General features: G+C 43.1%; 1 protein-coding gene and 1 long non-coding RNA gene across 2 annotated transcripts in view; one reads left to right on the top strand and one right to left on the bottom strand.

Moving 5' to 3' along the window:
• The window catches only part of LOC309361257 (spectrin alpha chain, non-erythrocytic 1-like), a 199058-nt gene that overhangs the window by 157497 nt on the left and 24822 nt on the right, over positions 1–16739 (top strand). The window contains exons 44-46 of the mRNA XM_081896165.1: positions 416–528; positions 5828–5845; positions 14217–14271. Of these exons, the coding sequence (XP_081752291.1) occupies positions 416–528; positions 5828–5845; positions 14217–14271 (186 nt within the window). The remainder of the gene's footprint in view (positions 1–415; positions 529–5827; positions 5846–14216; positions 14272–16739) is intronic.
• On the bottom strand, positions 6918–7914 carry LOC309361323. Its single transcript, XR_014164421.1, has 3 exons — positions 7819–7914; positions 7374–7454; positions 6918–7009 (listed from the first exon to the last, which is right to left on the bottom strand). It is a non-coding gene; the product is annotated as an uncharacterized lncRNA (long non-coding RNA).

The following is a 16739-nucleotide window of genomic DNA, read 5'->3' on the forward strand; positions in this document are numbered from 1 at the left end:
AATCCTGAAATCCCCTTCCCCGTTGGAAGTTAGAGACTGTTCTAGACAGTTCTGGAAGGTTCTAGATCCCCAGAACCCTGAAACCCCTTTCCCCGTTGGAAGCGACATTGCAGAGCCGAGTTCGAGACGGACCTCCGGAAGGTTCCGGAGCTTTCCGCAAGAGCCGGAGCGGGAAACCGGAAGGTTCCTGAAGGTTCTAGGCCCCGCGGGGCCGAGTTCGAGACGGACTTCCGGAAGGTTCCCGTTCCGGCTCTTCCGGAAAGTTCTGGGACGTTCTAGACTCCGCGGCGGCGTCCGAGATGGGGTTCCGGAAGGTTCCGGATCCGGCCCCCCCTTTCAAGAGCTGGAACTGCAGGAGGAGTGAATCTTAACGATAGTAATTCCGATAATTAATTTCCTTCGTTTGCGCCCCCAGGAGCGGGAGCTGGAACTGCAGAAGGAGCAGCGGCGCCAGGAGGAGAACGACAAGCTGCGCCAGGAGTTTGCCCAGCACGCCAACGCCTTCCACCAGTGGATCCAGGAAACCAGGTGCGTAGAGTAGTAGTAGTAGTAGTAGTAGTAACAATAGTAGTAATAATAGTAATAGTAACAATGGTAGTGGTAGTGGTGGGAACAGTGGATCCAGGAAACCAGGTGCTGTCAAGATCTCCCACCTCCGGGAGGGAATTATGATTTTTGCGTGTAGTAGTAGTAGTAGTAGTAACGGTAATAGTAATAGTAACAATAGTAGTAATAGTAATAGTAACAATGGTAGTGGTAGTGGTGGGAACAGTGGATCCAGGAAACCAGGTGCTGTCAAGATCTCCCACCTCCGGGAGGGAATTATGATTTTTGCGTGCAGTAGTAGTAGTAACGGTAATAATAGTAATAGTAACAATAGTAGTAATAGTAACAATGGTAGTGGTAGTGGTGGTAGCAGTGGATCCAGGAAACCAGGTGCTGTCAAGATCTCCCACCTCCGGGAGGGAATTATGATTTTTGCGTGCAGTAGTAGTAGTAGTAACGGTAATAATAGTAATAGTAACAATAGTAGTAATAGTAATAGTAACAATGGTAGTGGTAGTGGTGGTAGCAGTGGATCCAGGAAACCAGGTGCTGTCAAGATCTCCCACCTCCGGGAGGGAATTATGATTTTTGCGTGTAGTAGTAGTAGTAACGGTAATAGTAATAGTAACAATAGTAGTAATAGTAATAGTAACAGTGGTAGTGGTAGTGGTGGCAGCAGTGGATCCAGGAAACCAGGTGCTGTCAAGATCTCCCACCTCCGGGAGGGAATTATGATTTTTGCGTGCAGTAGTAGTAGTAGTAACGGTAATAGTAATAGTAACAATAGTAGTAATAGTAATAGTAACAGTGGTAGTGGTAGTGGTGGGAGCAGTGGATCCAGGAAACCAGGTGCTGTCAAGACCTCCCACCTCCGGGAGGGAATTATGATTTTTGCGTGTAGTAGTAGTAGTAGTAACGGTAATAATAGTAATAGTAACAATAGTAGTAATAGTAATAGTAACAATGGTAGTGGTAGTGGTGGGAACAGTGGATCCAGGAAACCAGGTGCTGTCAAGACCTCCCACCTCCGGGAGGGAATTATGATTTTTGCGTGTAGTAGTAGTAGTAGTAACGGTAATAGTAATAGTAACAATAGTAGTAATAGTAATAGTAACAATGGTAGTGGTAGTGGTGGGAACAGTGGATCCAGGAAACCAGGTGCTGTCAAGATCTCCCACCTCCGGGAGGGAATTATGATTTTTGCGTGTAGTAGTAGTAGTAGTAGTAGTAGTAGTAACGGTAATAATAGTAATAGTAACAATAGTAGTAATAGTAATAGTAACAATGGTAGTGGTAGTGGTGGCAGCAGTGGATCCAGGAAACCAGGTGTGTGGAGTAATAGTAATAGTGATGGTAGTAGTAGTAACAATAGTAGTAATAATAGTAATAGTAACAGTGGTAGTGGTAGTGGTGGGAGCAGTGGATCCAGGAAACCAGGTGCGTGGAGTTAATAGTAATAGTGATGGTGGTAGTAGTAACAATAGTAGTGGAAATAGTAGTAGTAAGACCAACAATAGTAGTGGTGGTGGTGGTAGCAGTGGATCCAGGAAACCAGGTGCGTGGAGTAATAGTAATAGTGATGGTGGTAGTAGTAACAATAGTAGTGATAATAGTAATAGTAGTAGTGATGGTAGTAATAGTAGTAACAATAGTAGTAGTAATAGTATCAATAGTGGTGGTGGTAGCCGGGGATCCAGGAAACCAGGTGCGTGGGGTAGTAGTAGTAGTAGTAGTTGTAACAATAGTAGTAATAATAGTAATAGTAACAATGGTAGTGGTGGTAGCCGGGGATCCAGGAAACCAGGTGCGTGGAGTTAATAGTAGTGATGGTGGTAGTAGTAACATTAGTAGTGATAATAGTAATAGTAGTAGTGATGGTAGTAATAGTAGTAGTAGTAACAATAGTAGTAGTAATAGTAACAATAGTATTGGTAGTGGTGGCAGCAGTGGATCCAGGAAACCAGGTGCGTGGAGTAATAGTAATAGTGATGGTAGTAGTAGTAACAATAGTAGTGATAATAGTAGTAATACCAACAATAGTAGCGGTGGTGGTGGTGGCAGTGGATCCAGGAAACCAGGTGTGTGGAGTAATAGTAATAGTGATGGTAGTAGTAGTAACAATAGTAGTGATAATAGTAGTAGTAATACCAACAATAGTAGCGGTGGTGGTAGCAGTGGATCCAGGAAACCAGGTGCGTGGAGTAATAGTAGTGATGGTAGTAGTAGTAACAATAGTAGTGGTAATAGTAATAGTAGTAGTGATGGTAGTGATGGTAGTAGTAGTAACAATAGTAGTAATAATAGTAATAGTAACAATGGTAGTGGTAGTGGTGGTAGCAGTGGATCCAGGAAACCAGGTGCGTGGAGTAATAGTAATAGTGATGGTGGTAGTAGTAACAATAGTAGTGGTAATAGTAGTAGTAAGACCAACAATAGTAGCGGTGGTGGTGGTAGCAGTGGATCCAGGAAACCAGGTGCGTGGAGTAATAGTAGTGATGGTAGTAGTGGTAACAATAGTAGTGATAATAGTAATAGTAGTAGTGATGGTAGTAGTAGTAACAATAGTAGTAGTAACAGTATCAATAGTGGTGGTGGTGGTAGCCGGGGATCCAGGAAACCAGGTGCGTGGGGTAGTAGTAGTAGTAATAATAGTAGTGGTAACAATAATAGTAATAATAGTAATAGTAACAATAGTAGTGGTGGTAGCAGTGGATCCAGGAAACCAGGTGCGTAGAGGAGGAGGAGGGAGTAGTAGTAATAGCAACAATAGTGGTGGTGATGGTAGTAGTAATAGTAACAATAGTAATAGTATCAATAGTAGTGGTAGTGGCGGTAGCAGTGGATCCAGGAAACCAGGTGCTGTCAAGTTCCCCCACCTCCGGGAGGGAATTATGATTTTTGCGTGTAGTAGTAGTAGTAGTAGTAGTAGTAACGGTAGTAATAGTAACAATAGTAAAAATATTAGTAATAGTAATAGTCACAATGGTAGTGGTAGTAACTGGTTATGGTAGTAACAGTGGTACTGGTGTGGATCCAGGACACCAGGTGCGTAGAGGAGTAGTAGTAGTAGTAGTAATGGTGATAATAGTAATAGTAACAATAGTAGTAGTAATAATAACAGTAACAGTGGTAGTGGTGGTAGCAGGGGATCCAGGAAACCAGGTGCGTGGAGTAATAGTAATAGTAGTAGTGATGGTAGTAATAGTAACAATAATAGTAATAATGATAGTAATAGTGATAGTAACAATAATAGTGGTAGTGGCGGTAGCAGTGGATCCAGGAAACCAGGTGCATGGAGTAATAGTAATAGTAGTAGTAGTAGTGATGGTACTAATAGTAACAATAATAGTAATAATGATAGTAATAGTAACAATAGCAGTGGTAGTGGTGGTAGCAGTGGATCCAGGAAACCAGGTGCGTGGAGTAATAGTAGTAGTAATGGTAGTAATAGCAATAGTAGCAATAGTAGTGGTAGTGGTGGTAGCAGTGGATCCAGGAAACCAGGTGCGTGGAGTAATAGTAATAGTAATGGCGGTAATAGTAACAGTAACAATAGTAGTAGTAGTAGTAGTAATAGTAACAATAGTAGTGGTAGTGGTGTTTTTACTACTACTACTACTACTACTACTATTACTGCTGCTGCTACTACTGGTAGTGGTTACTATTATTGCTACACTGTTCTACACTGTTCTTCTTACTACTACTACTATCACATCACTATCACTACTACTGCTGTTTCTGATTACTACTACTACTGTTGCTATTATTGCTACACTACTACTACTGCTACACCCACCACCACACCCACCACCACACCACTGCTACTGTTTTTACTACAACTACTACTACTATTACTACTGCTGCTACTACTAGTAGTGGTTACTACTACTACTATCACATCACTACCACTACTGCTGTTTCTGATTACTACTACTACTGCTGCTATTATTGCTACACTACTACTACTACTACCCCCACCACACCTACTGTTTTTACTACTACTACTATTACTGCTGTTACTACTAGTAGTTACTATTATTGCTACACTGTTCTTACTACTACTTACTTCTTACTACTACTACTACTACTACTACTATCACATCACTATCACTACTGCTGTTTCTGATTACTACTACTACTGATGCTATTATTGCTACACTACTACTACTACCACCACCACCACACCACACCACTGCTACTGTTTTTACTACTATTATTACTACTGCTGCTACTAGTAGTAGTGGTTACTATTATTGCTACATTGTTCTTACTACTAGTACTATCACATCACTATCACTACTACTGCTGTTTCTCATTACTACTACTACTGTTGCTATTATTGCTACACTACTACTACCACCACCACCGCTACTGTTTTTACTAATACTACTACTATTATTACTACTGCTACTACTACTAATAGTGGTTACTATTATTGCTACACTGTTCTTACTACTACTACTACTATCACTATCACTACTACTGCTGTTTCTGATTACTACTACTACTGTTGCTATTATTGCTACACTACTACTACTACTACCACCACCACACCACACCACACCACTGCTACTGTTTTTACTACTACTGTTATTATTAGTACTGCTGCTACTAGTAGTGGTGGTTACTATTATTGCTACACTGTTGTTCTTCTTCCTACTACTACTACTACTATCACTACTACTGCTGTTTCTGATTATTACTACTACTACTACTGTTGCTATTACTGCTACACTACTACCACCACCACACCACTGCTACTGTTTTTACTTATTATTACTACTGCTATTTTTTACTGTTACTACTACTATCACTATCACTGTTACTGTTATTACTATTATTATTACTATTATTATTACTATTATTACTACTACTACAGCTATTGCTACTGTTGTTACTACTATTGATTATTACTATTACTACTACTATTATCACTATCACTATCACTGTTACTGTTATTACTATTATTATTACTATTATTACTATTATTATTATTATTATTACTACTACTACAGCTATTGCTACTGTTGTTACTACTATCGATTATTACTATTACTACTACTATTATTACTATCACTATCACTGTTACTGTTATTACTACTACTACTACTATTATTATTATTACTACTACTACTACTACTACTGCAGCTATTGCTACTGTTGTTACTACTACCGATTATTACTACCACTCCCTTGGCTAACGTCCCTTTTCTCTCTCCCCTTCTCTCCTCTCCCCTTCTCTCCGTTACTCCCGCTTCCGGTTACTCGAACCCTTCGCCAGGACCTACCTACTCGACGGGTGAGTACCAAATACTCCTCCTTACTTTTCATACCAGCCGCTTTTGTCTCTCGTGCTCCGTCCCGCCGCGGCTTTGCTCGTGAGGTCGGGGTCTGGTGCCCGAGTATTGCCCCATCTGTGTAGTAATTGCCCCAGCTGCATAGTAATTGCCCCACCTGCCCAGGTATTGCCCCATTGGCATAGGTATCTGCATAGTAATTGCCCTATCTGCATAGTAATTGCCCCATCTGCATAGTAATTGCCCCACCTGCCCAGGTATTGCCCCATTGGCATAGGTATCGGCATAGTAATTGCCCTATCTGCATAGTAATTGCCCCACCTGCCCAGGTATTGCCCCATTGGCATAGGTATCTGCATAGTAATTGCCCTATCTGCATAGTAATTGCCCCACCTGCCCAGGTATTGCCCCATTTGCATAGGCATTGCCCCATCTGCATAGTAATTGCCCCACCTGCCCAGGCATTGCCCCATTGGCATAGGTATTTACCTAGCTATTACCCCGCCTACGGAGGTATTGCCCCACCTGCATAGTAATTGCCCCATCTGCATCGTAATTGCCCCACCTGCCCAGGTATTGCCCCATTGGCATTACTATTTACCTAGCTATTGCCCCACCTGCCCAGGTATTGCCCCATTGGCATAGGTATTTTCCTAGCTATTACCCCGCATACGCAGGTATTGCCCCATTGACCTAGGTATTGCCCCATCTGCATAGTAATTGCCCCACCTGCCCAGGTTTTGCCCCATTGACATAGGTATTTACCTAGCTATTGCCCCGCCTACGGAGGTATTGCCCCATTGACCTAGGTATTGCCCCATCTGCATAGTAATTGCCCCACCTGCCTAGGTATTGCCCCACCTGCCCAGGTATTGCCCCATTGGCATAGGTATTTACCTAGCTATTACCCTGCCTACAGGGGTATTGCCCCATCGCCATAGCAATTGCCCCATTTGCATAGGTATTGCCCCATCTGCATAGTAATTGCCCCACCTGCCCAGGTATTGCCCCATCTGCATAGTAATTGCCCCGTCTACACAGGTATTGCCCCATTGGCATAGGTCTTTGCCTAGCTATTGCCCCACCTGCAGAGGTATTGCCCCATTGATCTAGGCAATTGCCCCATTGCCCAAATAATTGCCCCATTGACCTAGATATTGCCCCACCTGCCCAGGTATTGCCCCATTCGCATAGGTATTGCTCCATCTGCATAGTAATTGCCCCACCTGCCCAGGTATTGCCCCATTGGCATAGGTATTGCCCCATCTGCATAGTAATTGCCCCACCTGCCTAGGTATTGCCCCACCTGCCCAGGTATTGCCCCATTGGCATAGGTATTTACCTAGCTATTGCCCTGCCTACGGAGGTATTGCCCCATCGGCATAGTAATTGCCCCATTTGCATAGGTATTGCCCCAGCTGCATAGTAATTGCCCCGCCTGCCCAGGTATTGCCCCATCTGCATAGTAATTGCCCCGTCTACACAGGTATTGCCCCATTGGCATAGGTCTTTGCCTAGATATTGCCCCACCTGCAGAGGTATTGCCCCATTGATCTAGGCAATTGCCCCATTGCCCAAATAATTGCCCCATTGACCTAGATATTGCCCCACCTGCCCAGGTATTGCCCCATTCGCATAGGTATTGCCCCATCTGCATAGTAATTGCCCCACCTGCCCAGGTATTGCCCCATTGGCATAGTAATTGCCCCATCTGCATAGTAATTGCCCCACCTGCCTAGGTATTGCCCCACCTGCCCAGGTATTGCCCCATTGGCATAGGTATTTACCTAGCTATTGCCCTGCCTACGGAGGTATTGCCCCATCGGCATAGTAATTGCCCCATTTGCATAGGTATTGCCCCAGCTGCATAGTAATTGCCCCGCCTGCCCAGGTATTGCCCCATCTGCATAGTAATTGCCCCGTCTACACAGGTATTGCCCCATTGGCATAGGTCTTTGCCTAGATATTGCCCCACCTGCAGAGGTATTGCCCCATTGATCTAGGCAATTGCCCCATTGCCCAAATAATTGCCCCATTGACCTAGATATTGCCCCACCTGCCCAGGTATTGCCCCATTCGCATAGGTATTGCCCCATCTGCATAGTAATTGCCCCATCTACACAGGTATTGCCCCATTGGCATAGCTATTTACCTAGCTATTGCCCCGCCTATGGAGGTATTGCCCCATTGACCTAGGTATTGCCCCATCTGCATAGTAATTGCCCCACCTGCCCAGGTATTGCCCCATTGGCATACTATTTACCTAGCTATTACCCCGCCTATGGAGGTATTGCCCCATTGACCTAGTCAGTGCATAGTAATTGCCCCACCTGCCCAGGTATTGCCCCATTTGCATAGCTATTTACCTAGCTATTACCCCGCCTACGGAGGTATTGCCCCACCTGCATAGTAATTGCCCCACCTGCCCAGGTATTGCCCCATTGGCATACTATTTACCTAGCTATTACCCCGCCTACGGAGGTATTGCCCCACCTGCATAGTAATTGCCCCGTCTACACAGGTATTGCCCCATTGGCATAGGTATTTACCTAGGCACTGCCCCATTTCCATAAGTATTGCCCCATATACCCAGGTACTTACCAAGGTATTGCCCCATTTCCATAGGTATTGCCCCATCTGCATAGGTACTCACTTAAGCATTGCCCCATATATCCAGGTACTTACCTAGGTACTGCCCCATTTCCATAGGTATTGCCCCATTTCCATAGGTATTGCCCCATTTCCATAGGTATTGCCCCATTTCCATAGGTAGTGCCCCATTTCCATAGGTATTGCCCCATTTCCATAGGTATTGCCCTATATACCCAGGTACTTACCGAGGTATTGCCCCATTTCCATAGGTATTGCCCCATCTGCATAGGTACTCGCCTAAGCATTGCCCCATATACCCAGGTACTTACATAGGTATCGCCCCATTTCCATAGGTATCGCCCCATTTCCATAGGTATTGCCCCATATACCCAGGTACTTACCTAGGTATTGCCCCATTTCCATAGGTATTGCCCCATTTCCATAGGTATTGCCCCATCTGTATAGGTACTCATCTAAGTATTGCCCCATATGCCCAGGTACTTACATAGGTATTGCCCCATTTCCATAGGTACTCACCTCAGTATTGCCCCATATGCCCAGGTACTTACCGAGGTATTGCCCCATTTCCATAGGTATTGCCCTATATACCCAGGTACTTACCGAGGTGTTGCCCCATTTCCATAGGCATTGCCCCATTTCCATAGGTATTGCCCCATCTGCATAGGTACTCACCTCAGTATTGCCCCATATACCCAGGTACTTACCTAGGTATTGCCCCATTTCCATAGGTATTGCCCCATTTCCATAGGTATCGCCCCATATACCCAGGTACTTCCCTAGGTACTGCCCCATTTCCATCGGTATTGCCCCATTTCCATAGGCATTGCCCCATTTCCATAGGTATTGCCCCATATACCCAGGTACTTACCGAGGTATTGCCCAATTTCCATAGGTATTGCCCCATTTCCATAGGTATTGCCCCATCTGCATAGGTACTCACCTCAGTATTGCCCCATATACCCAGGTACTTACTGAGGTATTGCCCCATTTCCATAGGTATCGCCCCATTTCCATAGGTATTGCCCCATTTCCATAGGTATTGCCCCATATACCCAGGGACTTACCTAGGTATTGCCCCATTTCCATAGGTATTGCCCCATTTCCATAGGTATTGCCCCATATACCCAGGGACTTACCAAGGTATTGCCCCATTTCCATAGGTATTGCCCCATTTCCATAGGTATTGCCCCATCTGCATAGGCACTCACCTCAGTATTGCCCCATATACCCAGGTACTTACTGAGGTATTGCCCCATTTGCATAGGTATTGCCCCATTTGCATAGGTACTTACCTAGGTATCACCCCATTTCCATAGGTACTTACCTAGGTATTGCCCCATATACCTGGGCACTCACCCCAGTATTGCCCCATATACCCAGGTACTTACCTAGGTATTGCCCCATTTCCATAGGTATTGCCCCATTTCCATAGGTATTGCCCCATATACCCAGGTACTTACCTAGGTATTACCCCATTTCCATAGGTATTGCCCCATCTGCATAGGTACTCACCTCAGTATTGCCCCATATACCCAGGTACTTACCTAGGTATTGCCCCATTTCCATAGGTATTGCCCCATTTCCATAGGTATTGCCCCATATACCCAGGTACTTACCTAGGTATTACCCCATTTCCATAGGTATTGCCCCATCTGCATAGGTACTCACCTCAGTATTGCCCCATATACCCAGGTACTTACATAGGTATTGCCCCATTTTGATAGGTATTGCCCCATTTCCATAGGTATCGCCCTATATACCCAGGTACTTACCAAGGTATTGCCCCATTTCCATAGGTATTGCCCCATTTCCATAGGTATTGCCCCATATACCCAGGTACTTACCAAGGTATTGCCCCATTTCCATAGGTATTGCCCCATTTCCATAGGCATTGCCCCATTTCCATAGGTATTGCCCCATCTGCATAGGTACTCACCTCAGTATTGCCCCATATACCCAGGTACTTACCTAGGTATTGCCCCATTTCCAGAGGTACTCACCTCAGTATTGCCCCATATACCCAGGTACTTACCTAGGTATTGCCCCATTTCCATAGGTATTGCCCCATTTCCATAGGTACTCACCGCAGTATTGCCCCATATACCCAGGGACTTACCTAGGTATTGCCCCATTTCCATAGGTATTGCCCCATTTCCATAGGTATTGCCCCATATACCCAGGTACTTATCTAGGTATTGCCCCATTTCCATAGGTACTTACCTAGGTATTGCCCTACTTACATAAGTATTGCCCCATATACTCAGGTACTTACCTAGGTATCGCCCCATTTCCATAGGTACTCACCGCAGTATTGCCCCATATACCCAGGGACTTACCTAGGTATTGCCCCATTTCCATAGGTATTGCCCCATTTCCATAGGTATTGCCCCATATACCCAGGTACTTATCTAGGTATTGCCCCATTTCCATAGGTACTTACCTAGGTATTGCCCTACTTACATAAGTATTGCCCCATATACTCAGGTACTTACCTAGGTATCGCCCCATTTCCATAGGTACTCACCTCAGTATTGCCCCATATACCCAGGTACTTACCTAGGTATTGCCCCATTTCCATAGGTATTGCCCCATTTCCATAGGTACTCACCGCAGTATTGCCCCATATACCCAGGGACTTACCTAGGTATTGCCCCATTTCCATAGGTATTGCCCCATTTCCATAGGTATTGCCCCATATACCCAGGTACTTATCTAGGTATTGCCCCATTTCCATAGGTACTTACCTAGGTATTGCCCTACTTACATAAGTATTGCCCCATATACTCAGGTACTTACCTAGGTATCGCCCCATTTCCATAGGTACTCACCTCAGTATTGCCCCATATACCCAGGTACTTCCCTAGCTACTGCCCCATTTCCATCGGTATTGGCCTCATTACTACCCCGCCTCCATAGCTCCGCCCCCTCCGCTTAGCTCCGCCCCTTCTGCCCCCCAAAAAACCCCCCGATTTCACCCCCCAATTTCACCCCACATTTCTTTCCTCCGCCTAGCATTGCGTACCGGCGAGTCATTCGCGTCTTTCAGTACCAAGTCGGGGAAGATCTTTCCGGAAGGTTCTATTCCTCTTTTCCTTTCCCCCCGTTTTCTCACTCGGATCTTTTTATTCTAATTTATGCTAATTTATTTTAATGGCTTTTCCCACCCCCAATTAGGCACCTTCCTAATTAATTTCCAAAGCTGGCTCTTTTTTTTGTTACTCCGGACTAACGCTCACGCGGCTGGCGGGGTAGGAAGGGGGTTCTAGATCAAGCCGTTCGTTTTTTTGGCGACGGTTCGGGATCAAGCCGCCATATTTGCGAAGGTTCTAGATCGATTGGTGGCGGCGAAGGTTCCCGATCGAGCCATCCGTTTGGCGTGGTTCTAGATCGAGCCGCCCCGATTTGCGAAGGTTCTGGATCAATTGGGATTCGAAGAGGTTTCGAACCAGTCGCGATGGTTCTAGATCAAACCGTTGGTTTGGCGAAGGTTCCAGATTGAACCGCTCACTTTGCGATGGTTCTAGATTACGCCATTTGTTTCGCGGAGGTTCCTGATCAAACCGTTCGTTTGGCGAAGGTTCTAGATCGGTTGGTCTTTGCAAAGGCTCCAAACCGAACCAGTTGCAATAGTTCTAGACTAAAACTGGCCACGCGAATGTTCCAGATCAAACCGTTAACTTTGCGCAGGTTCTAGACCCAGACGCCAGATCTGCAAAGGTTCTAGATCAATTTGTCTTTGCGAAGGTTCCGAATCGGACCAGTCACAATAGTTCTAGATTGAAACTGGTTTTTGCTAAGGTTCCAGATCAAATCGCTAACCTTGCACATGTTCTAGATCAAGCCGCCAGAATCCCAAAGGTTCTAGATCAATTGGGATTAGCAAAGGTTCCGAACCAGTCACAAAAAGTTCTAGATTAAGCCTTTAGTTTTGCAAAGGTTCCCGATCAGGCCGTTCGTTTGGAGGCGGTTCTAGATCAAGCTGGCCGATTTGCAAAGGTTCTAGATCGATTGGTCTTTGCGGAAGCCCCAAACCGGACCAGTCACAATAGTTCTAGATTGAAACTGTTTGTTGCGGAGGTTCCAGGTCAAGCCGTTAGCTTTGCGCAGGTTCTAGATCAAAGCCGCCCCGATTTGCGCAGGTTCTAGATCGATGGGTCTTTGCAAAAGCCGGACCAGCCGCAATGGTTCTAAACTGGTCCAAGCCACCAAACAACTCGGTTTCCCAACGCTTCCGAACCGAGCCATTTGTTCCGCAAGCGTTCTAGATCAGCACGCCCATTTCCCCCCGAGGTTCTAGATCGAGCCCCCCCGTTTCGCGGCCGTTCTAGATCGAACCGCTAGCTTTTCGCGCAGGTTCTAGACCGAGCCAGTCGCTTTGCAAAGGTTTTGAACCCGGCACCTCACGGCGAATCACCCGTGCGGCGTGTGTGGGGCACGGCGGGGAACCTGGAGCGTCGCGGAACCCGGAGCACTTGGGGGTTTGGCATGGCGTGTGTGGTGGTTTTCCTTTGGGTCAGGCTCGGAATTAACCGGGGTAATTAATAGAACTCTGGGGGCGACGGGGTCGAATGCCGGGTCGTTTGCGATATTAATAATATTATTAATATTATTATTAATATTATTAGTAATTATTAATATTATTAGTATTATTAATATTATTAGTATAATAATATTACTATTATTAGTATTAGTAATATTATTATTATTATTATTATTAATAATAATAATAATAATAGAAATGTAAATTAACGGACAAGGCAAACTTGGCTCCGTTATTATTATTATTATTATTATTATTATTATTATTATTATTATTGTTATGAAGAAGTGTAAATTAAAAGGCAGTGCAAACTTGGCTCCGTGAATAATAATAATAATAATAATAATAATAATAATAATAATAATAATAGGAAATGTAAATTAACGGGCAAGGCAAACTTGGCTCCGTTATTATTATAAATATTATTATTATTATTATTATTATTATGAAGAGGTGTAAGTTAAAAGGCAGTGCAAACTTGTCTCCGTGAATAATAATAATAATAATAATAATAATAATAGGAAATGTAAATTAACGGGCAGGACAAACGGAGCCGTGTTTGCCCTGCCCGTTAATTTACATTATTATTATTATTATTATTATTATTATTATTATTATTGGAGCAAAGTTTGCCTTGTCTGTTAATTTAAACTTCCTATTATTATTATTAATGGAGCAAAGTTTGCCTTGCTCGTTAATTTACACTTCCTATTATTATTATTATTATTATTATTATTATTATTATTATTGCCCTTTTTGAAAAAGAGAAATAGAGGTGCCAAAGCATAAAATACAGAATAATAATAATAATAATAATAATAATAGTAGTAGTAGTAGTAGTAAATTAGTGGATGGGGCAAATAATAATAATAATAATAATAATAATAATAATAATAATAATAATAATAATAATTGTAAATTCATGGACGGGGCAAACTTGGCTCCGTTAGTAATAATAATAATAATGATGATGATGATGATGATAATAGCAGAGAGAATTCCTCAGATTTCCGGTTCTCGTCAACGGAACCGGAGAAAAATCTGGGTTCTCCGCCCGGCAACCGGTTCCGGGTTGGCTAGCGATTAATTGGGGGGGGGGAATTTCCGGAAAAAATTACATTGTTAATTAAGGGAGGTCGTTAATTCCGAGCCTCACCGCTCTCCCCCCCCCTCCCGCCGCCACACCCGGCAATCAATCACGTTCCTCCTTTCGGTTCTAGGTCTTGCATGGTTGAGGAATCCGGAACCCTGGAATCGCAGCTGGAAGCCACCAAGGTACGTTTCCCAAATTTCTCCTGTTTAAAAACTCGCCTAAAAATTATTATTATTATTATTATTATTATTATTATTATTATTATTATCATTATTTTATTATCATTATTTTATTATTATTATTATTATTATTATTATTATTATTATTATTATTATTATTCCAAACGACCCAAAACGTGGACATGGATTCTCAGATTTAAAAACTCACCACAACTAAGAAAAAATATTTAAAAACTCATATTTAAAACTCATATTTAAAAACTCACAAAAATGAATAAAATATTATTATTATTATTATTATTATTATTATTATTATTATTATTATTATTATTATTCCAAATGACCAAAAACATGGACATGGATTCTCATATTTGAAAACTCACAACAATTAAGAAAAAATATTTAAAAACTCGTATTTAAAACTCATATTTAAAAACTCACAAAAATGAATAAAATATTATTATTATTATTATTATTATTATTATTATTATTATTATTATTATTATTATTATTATTATTATTATTATTCCAAATGACCAAAAACATGGACATGGATTCTCAGATTTAAAAACTCACAAAAAATGAATAAAATATTATTATTATTATTATTATTATTATTATTATTATTATTATTATTCCAGTAATTTCTCTCTTTTTGTATTTTTCTTCCCTTCTCTTCTCTCTCTCTCTCTCTCTCTCTCTCTCTCTCTCTCTCTCTCTCTCTCTCTCTCTCTCCCTCTCTTTCCCTGCCTTCCTTCCTTAATATCTCTTTGTATTTCTCTTTGTTTTTCTCTCTTTCTCTTTCTCTCTCTCTCTCTCTCTCTCTCTCTCTCTCTCTCTCTCTCTCTTTCTCTCTCTTTGTCTTTCTTTCTTTCTTTCTTTCTTTCTTTCTTTCTTTCTTTCTTTCTTTCTTTCTCTCTCTCTCTCTCCCTATTTCTCTCTCTTTCCTTCTCTCTCTCTCTTCCTCTCCCTCCTTCCTCCTTTCCCTTCTCTCTCTCTCTCTCTCTCTCTCCCTTCCTTCCTTCTTTGTATTTCTCTCTTTGTATTTTTCTTCCCTTCTCTCTCTCTCTCTTTGTATTTCTCTTGCTCTCTGTATCTTCCTTCCTTCCTTCCTTCCTCTCTTCCTTCTTCCCCTTCTCTCTCTCTCCCTCCTTCCTCTCTTTCTTCCTCTCTCCCTCCTTCCTCTCTTCCTCCTTTCCCTTCTCTCTCTCTCTCTCTCTCTCTCCCTTCCTTCCTTCCTTCCTTCCTTCCTTCCTTCCTTCCTTCCTTCTTTGTATTTCTCTCTTTGTATTTTTCTCCCTTCTCTCTCTCTCCCTCCTTCCTCTCTTTCTCTTCCTCCTTCCTCTCTTCCTCTCCCTCCTTCCCCTTCTCTCTCTCTCTCTCTCTCTCCTTCCTCTCTCCCTCCTTCCTCCTTCATTTCTCTTCTCTCTCCCTCCCTCCCTTCCTTCTTTGTATTTCTCTCTTTCTATTTTCTTACCTTCTCTCTCTCTCTCTCTCTCTCTCTCTCTCTCTCTCTCTCTCTCTCTCTCTTCCTCTTTTTCTTTTTTCCTTTCTCTCTCTCTCTCTTTCTCTTTCTCTCTCTCTCTCTCTCTCTCTCTCTCTCCTCTCTCTCTCTCTCTCTCCCTCCTCCCTCCCTCTCTCTATCCCATCCTTCCTTCCTTCCTTCCTTCCTTCTCTGCCTCCCTCTCTCTCTCTGCCTTCTCTCTCTCCCTCTCCCTTTCTCCTTCCTTCCTTCCTTCCTTCCTTCCTTCCTTCCTTCCTTCCTTCTCTCTCTGCCCTTCTCTCTCTCCATCTCTCTCTCTCCCTTCCTTCCTTCCTTCTTTCTTTGATATCTCTTTCTCTTTGTTTTTCTCTCTTTCTCTCTCTCTTTGTATTTTTCCTTTCTTTCTTTTTTCTTTCTTTCTTTCTTTCTTTCTTTCTTTCTTTCTTTCTTTCTTTCTTTCTTTCTTTCTTTCTCTCTGTATTTTTCCCTCTCTCTTTGTATTTCTTTCTTTCTTTCTTTCTCTCTCTCTCCCTCCTTCCTCCCTCCCTCCTCTCTTCCTCCTTTCCCTTCTCTCTCTCTCTCTTGCTGTATCTTCCTTCCTTCCTTCCTTCCTTCCTTCCTTCCTTCCTCCTTCCTTCCTTCCTTCCTTCTTTGAATATCTCTCTTTCTTTCTCTCTCTCTCTCTGTATTTCTCTCTTTGTATTTTTCTTTCTTTCTTTCCTTCCTTCGTTCTCTCTCTTTGTATTTCTCTCTTTCTTTCTCTCTCCCTATTTCTCTTTCTCTTTCCTTCTCTCTCTCTCTTCCTCCCTCTCTTTCTCTCCCTCCTTCCTCTCTCCTTCCTTCCTCCTTCCTCTCTTCCTCCTTCCCCTTCTCTTTCTCTCCCTCCTTCCTCCTTCCCCTTCTCTCTCCCTCCCTTCCTATCTTCCCCTCTCCCTCCTTTCCCTTCTCTCTCTCTCTCTCCCTTCCTACCTTCTTCCTTCCTTCCTTC

The sequence above is a fragment of the Podarcis melisellensis genome (genome assembly GCF_964234715.1).
Source record: "Podarcis melisellensis genome assembly, chromosome: W".
NCBI lineage: Eukaryota > Metazoa > Chordata > Lepidosauria > Squamata > Lacertidae > Podarcis > Podarcis melisellensis.